We start from the raw sequence: 6,000 nt of genomic DNA, 5'->3' as shown, positions 1-6,000 counted from the left end.
GGTGCAAAGATTCATGGCTAAACATTAAAATTTTATTACGCATCTGTCTCCCTGCCTGGTCAGGAGTGGATTAAAAAAACCCCAAGCAAGACCTTGGGTAAAATCCCCTCTGGTCAGCGAGACCAGGATTTCATACCTGATGTGCAATTCCATCCAACCCACTTGCAAACAGTGCACAACCATGCAAATACTTCCCAATGCAAAACATTTGTGTACAAGCTGAACTTAAAACAGACACTGAAATAGCTTAGGCCACAACTGAGTTGTTTGTAAAATCCTTTTTAATCTAATAGAAATGTTTTCATGAATTTTTAAAAAAGATTTCAATGAAAACAGCTTTGGATTCAGACATTCCCTTGCCACGTTGTGAACATAAACAGCAGCATTGCACTAGGAACAAGTGACACCGACCAGTCGAGCTTCACGATTTTGTATGAAGCGGAAAAAAAAAAGCAAACTGCTTTAGTGGAAGATAATTTGAATATTTTCTTTCATTTCTTTTTCAAAAAAACAAACATGGGCTATCATCTCACCATTGTTCTCCCTCTCCCTTCTTAAAGGAAGAGTTTAGCTCCTGCAGTCTGAGCACTACAGCAATGTTTGCCAAGTGGAAAAATACAGCGGGAGAAGAAACTATTTATCCCCAGTGCTATTAAACCCCCAAAGTTGCAGGTCCCTTTAGAGGAAAGCTTTTCTTACATAAGAAAGACAATTAGAATTGGCAAACTGATGCAAAATATTTATTCCAAGTTAGTTATTTTTGATGCAGTAGTTTTTCCCCCTCATACAGACTCAATGTGATAGTCACTTTTTTAAATCTGTAAATAATGTTATCAAAATAATCTTAATCTTTGAAATCTCACAAAAAATTTATATTTTACAATCCACCCTGAATATCAAGGCTGCAAGAAGAAGAACACAAACAATTCCTATATCCAAATATTTTACAGCTGTACCCAAAAAAAGAAAACCACAAACGCCTGGTTAAGTGATGAAGCTCCCCGAGCCGCCAAAAAAAAATAAAATAAAATAAAAAATTCATGTTATTAGCATTAATTTAACATAATTAGAACTTCAATAGCCATTTTGTCATTGACAATGATTGTTTTAGCACACTGTTACCGCACAACATTATGTAATGCAGGCGGCACTGTTAGAAGCTTGTTGTTGCAAAGATCAGTCAGCCACTTGTATCCTGCTTACAAGACTGAACTTGTGCACTGCCCCACAAGGGATTTTTGTCAAAATTTGCTAGCTGCACAAACTTCTATTAAGCATTAGGGCAAAACCAAAAGAAAAAGCTAAAGAAGCCAATTTCTCTCTTCTTTGGGATACAATTATTTCCCTTGTGCATGAAGTATCAACAACAAAAGAAAAAACTGAACAGACTGGAGACAGAATAAACTCTGTTTAGTTTATACAACCCCAAACACATGTTGAACTATGAACTGAGTTTATTGGGTTGGTTTTATTTATTTTAATTTTCTTGTGCCCGCTTTCAGGCATCATCATCTGACGTTTCGCTGCTACTAGTTTCTGTGTCTGAGTCCTCAATCTTTGTCTTAAAAGTGCTTCTCCAGTGGAACAACAGGCTGGAGCCGCGGCCCTGAAGAAATCCATTCTTCCCAAATCCGTTTCTTCTTCGCTGTAGGAATGAAAGCAAGTTTTAAAACAAGCAAAAGTGCTGAGAGCAACTGTCACTAACCATCTGTGGACACAAATTATGTATTTAACTGTATACACATGCTCTGCACAGATAATGCAGTCATAAATTCCACTACACTCTCACTTCAGTTCTTTGTCGTCTTGAACTTCCTTAAGAATTACACCACAGAAGACTTGTACATGAGAAGAGAGAGAGAGAAGAGCAGTCACAAGTGGCAAGAGCTGTAAACATACCTGCTCTGATTTAATTTGGAACTCTTTGAGCTCATCCTCCGTGAGGGGAAGGTAGTTCTCATCATTTTCAGGGTATTCCTGCCATCCCATTTCTTTCAATAACCTGATTTGTGGAGAAAATAGAAGGGGCACAGGAATTAAAGCAAGGGAACAATGGCAAAGAAGAGAACATTTTGTCCATGAAGCACAAGGTTTTGTATTAAATCACTCCCAGTTCACCAGGGAATCTTCTATTAGAGACCACTTCAACAATGCTCCGTGTTCACCCAACATTCTTCATACTCAATGTCTTTTACAAATATTTAATCATCAGCAGTCCTGTACAATGGGTAAATAACTAGTCTGGCATAAGGAAAGCATGGCAGAGATTTGAAATTCTACCCAACGACCCTGAAGGAGGACATGAGGCAATCAAACCAGTACTGCAGCTCAGGATTCTCCTAAAACTTACTATCCACTTATACCAGATGCTCACACACTGCTTACTCACTGAAGTGAGATAGAAGCTGAGATACTAGGTAAATATTTTCTTAACTCTCCCCCACTTTTACAGCATTTAAAGCAGCACAGTGCAGACAAAGTGGCATGTGCATGCGAGGGTGTGTCTTCAGACCATTCCATTTAGGACACCTGCTTGTAAATTAACCAGAATCACACTAGGTTTGTGCTCACTCCTGGTGTGGGCAGGTAAATATCTAGGCAGCATTAACACACAGGGATGTGGCACTAGAGAAGCGCAGGAGTTTAATTATACACCTTGGCAAAGTCTTGGCTCAGCTGTCATCAGTGTCTTATTGAAAATAAAACAAGACTCCACCCAGTCCAGGACTAGTCATGAAGCCCACACACCTCTAGCTCAGTACACACAAAGCTACTGCTGCTTCCCAGAAGGAGACTATTTCAAAGATGACTCTCTTTCTCCTCACACAGTGCAAGGACTCGCCCTCCTTTACTCCAGACACCTTATTTTGCCATTTACTCACCTGTGTTCTGCTTCCAATGAATGAGAGAGGTTTTCCCCCTCCTCCGGCAAAGGGAGAGAAAGGCCATTCTGATGGCAGTTCTCTTCCCAGTTTTCCTTTGGTTCTGGTGTGCTGTTGCTCTCCATCTAAAGAAAAATAAAAGCATTAAAGTGTGCTTGCACAGACTGTGCCAATAGCACAGTTCCAAGTTCAAGCTTCTGCTTTTGGAAGTAAAGCCTTTCATTTTGAGTCAATGTTTTTTACAGAGCCTGGACTGATAATAGTTGAAAGCAACTTCTAGCTGGCTGTGACAAGACAACACAATAGGAATAACATTCGGTGGATGGCACTTTTGTGTCAAGGGAGTAAGTGGCTTGAGAGCGAGAGTAAAAAAAAAACCTGTGAGAATTAAATAGTCCAAAGGATGGCCTTTACATACACATTAAGCCACGGATTTACGCATTTAGAGGCCTGGTCCAAGCCTCTGAGGCTTGAGCCACTATCCTGCACCTTTCACAACCCCTGAATTCAGCTTTCCTGGGGATGTAGCTTGACAAGGAAGTTTGAAAGCAAATTAAGATGTTAAAATATGGTATTGTTCCACTCCTTAGAGAATCCTTGCAAAAATCTAGATTACCTTCACCATCTGTGACCTTCCCTTCCACCTAATTTCTTACTTATCCATTTGCATTTCATCATGTTACAGGTCTCCCTTCATCACAGTGCTGTGCGCTACTTCCACAGCATGTGTGCCAGACCAATGGAAGTCATTCCTTTCGTCCTCCAGAGCCTGAATTACATACACTGCTCTGCTTTTTTTCAGTACCCAACTCCTTAAACGCATAATGATCATATATACAATAAGGACAGGGATCTTACATCATCCAGCTTGTCACATTCTCTGTTCTCTGTTATCTCCCCATTCCTATCATCTTTCAGTGCCTTCAGGAATTCGCTCTTTTTATCAGTGGTACGGCGCATCAGCTTCGTCAAGCGTGAAGAGCAGATCTCGATGGGAGGGGTGGTGCTGGAAGGACTCTAGACAAGAAAGGTAAAATATAGAGACTTTCAAACTACATTGCTGCAAAGATAGGGCCCTCTTCAGGGTCTCTGCTTACACCTTTCAAACACCCATCAGTTCTTTGGCTGGCTTTTAACCACTCAAAAAAGAAAATCTAATGTCAAATTTCCATCAAAATACTGATTAGTGTTGCACATGCACTTCTTCCCTTCCCAGGTCACTGTTCTCCCACCTATCATTATTGACTCTTAATTTCTTCTTCTCCTAGGAGTCAATTCACATGGTCATGAATACATTTATTTTGTTCCTTGGCAATGTAACTCTCTCAAGCAATGCTGAAGCCTACAACAGAATATTAAGGCAGAGAACTGCATGCCGGACTTTTACCCTACAAAAATTAAAAAATTAAGGAGATTAGGCTCAGTTCAAATTTGCATCTTAAGCCATCCTGACAGACTCTATCCTAAAATTAAGCTATGGGGTGGTAATCTCCTTTCAGAGAGTGGTCACATGCTTAACTAACCACAACTGGGTACGAAATAGGTAGCCATAGCCTCAGCATCCTCTCCTGGAGAGCGCACTGCCGATTCCTTGCTATGGACACTCACAGCCCAGATAGGTCAGTGTGTAGTCAGACACAGACAACCCTGGAGCCTGTGGGAAATCTGCTCAGCTCAATTCAGGAACCCAAGGTAACCTCCCATGCTCTTCCACAGTGATTAAGCTTTCTTAATTATTCTGAGTCTGTGAACCAGGCATAAGGCACAACAGTTTGCACATTTGCAGTACCCCAGCCATGACATTGCAATAAAATCATTGCTAACCAAGATGAGCTTCCGATTCAATCTGTTCCATCATTTTGACTGGACATGCAAAAGAAATCTAAGAACATGTTATGTGAAAGTTCCCAATATCTTAACCTTCTGCTCATATACAGAGTTCATGTCTGGCTACTCCAGGACAATGAGGAATTTAGACATTAATATGGATACCCAACACTAGAATATTTTCCTTCACTTACTTGGATTTTTTTGCAATATAGTAAAATTTCCTAGTCTGTTGTGTTCCCCCCTGCCTTTTTTTTAAGCTAGGGTGGGAAGGTTGCAAATTCAGGCTCTTAAAAAATTAATCTCCTTTGCAAAATAATTTTATCACACTCAGAGAGCTCTGAGCAAAGATCAAGGGAATCGAAATATTTAGCAAACAAAAACAAGGCAGCAACTGCTGCTTGTATTTCTAATGCCTGTTGCACATGAAACACTGGTGTGAAATAATGCCTTTCAGGGAAGTGCACGTTGAAAGTAATGCCTTACAGTAAACATTTCTCAGGTGGCCTTTTCAGATTTTGCCTAATTCAACACAGTAAGGAACAAATCAGCAATTGTAACAGACATAACAAGTGAGTATTAGGATAAAAAGCTAGCATAGTACTGAAATTAAGCTCTCAACATGGTAACTAGTTTGACTGCAGTGACAGAAGATAACAATGAACAAAGGAGACAAAAAAATTTAGATGTCTTCTGGTAATTTGGCATACTCGAGCTCTTTGCTAGTGGCTGTTTTAATGTTGAACGGAACTGCTGAGATACTAAAACTTAATTTCTACACTTCAGGGGAAGACAGTTATAGCTAAAGTTTATAAACAACAGATTCCTGAAAGGGAATTTAATTTCACCTCAATTCTGGTTTTATGCATAACTTTCTGTAGAAGGGTTTTTACATAACATTCTCTTTTAGTATTAAAGGGGTACAAGTAGTAATTTTTGGCATTTTTTCTAAAGGTAAGTTTAGCCCTTTGACTGAAACATCAAGGCATCTCTCGGTTGTGCATGTTGTGTTTTGTTTTTTTTTGGGTTTTTGTTTGTTTGTTTGTTTGTTTTGTTTTTTTTGTTTTAAATGAGAGCACTATGCATCATCTCAGATTTGTTCAGGTGCCAGTCTAACAGGGATGGCTACTCTTACGGAAAAGTCATCCTGAATCATTTTAAGAGCTCAGACTGTATTTTAATTTGGTTACCTGAGACCGGCTTGTGGGTACACAGTACCAGTGCTAGTTGGCACCCTTTTAGTTTTCAACACACTGTGGTCTCTTATGAATAAAGGTGATATTTTCAACAC

At 39.7% G+C, this 6,000-nt stretch overlaps 1 protein-coding gene across 2 annotated transcripts in view; it reads right to left on the bottom strand.

The window, feature by feature from the left end:
• Window positions 1-718: 718 nt before the first annotated feature.
• Window positions 719-6,000, bottom strand: part of GPBP1L1 (GC-rich promoter binding protein 1-like 1) — a 35,179-nt gene continuing 29,897 nt past the window's right edge. For both annotated transcript variants that reach the window (XM_010582450.1, XM_010582451.1), the window contains exons 9-12: window positions 3,741-3,899; window positions 2,883-3,007; window positions 1,900-2,002; window positions 719-1,645 (exon numbers count right to left, since the gene is read on the bottom strand). In XM_010582450.1, coding sequence (XP_010580752.1) covers window positions 1,499-1,645; window positions 1,900-2,002; window positions 2,883-3,007; window positions 3,741-3,899 — 534 coding nt within the window. In that variant the 3' untranslated portion in view covers window positions 719-1,498. The remainder of the gene's footprint in view (window positions 1,646-1,899; window positions 2,003-2,882; window positions 3,008-3,740; window positions 3,900-6,000) is intronic.

The sequence above is a fragment of the Haliaeetus leucocephalus genome, unplaced genomic scaffold (assembly GCF_000737465.1).
Source record: "Haliaeetus leucocephalus isolate CR32 unplaced genomic scaffold, Haliaeetus_leucocephalus-4.0 Scaffold848, whole genome shotgun sequence".
Taxonomy (NCBI): Eukaryota; Metazoa; Chordata; class Aves; order Accipitriformes; family Accipitridae; genus Haliaeetus; species Haliaeetus leucocephalus.
Note: the sequence above shows the minus strand (reverse complement) of the source record. Positions and strands in the feature narration are given on the sequence as shown.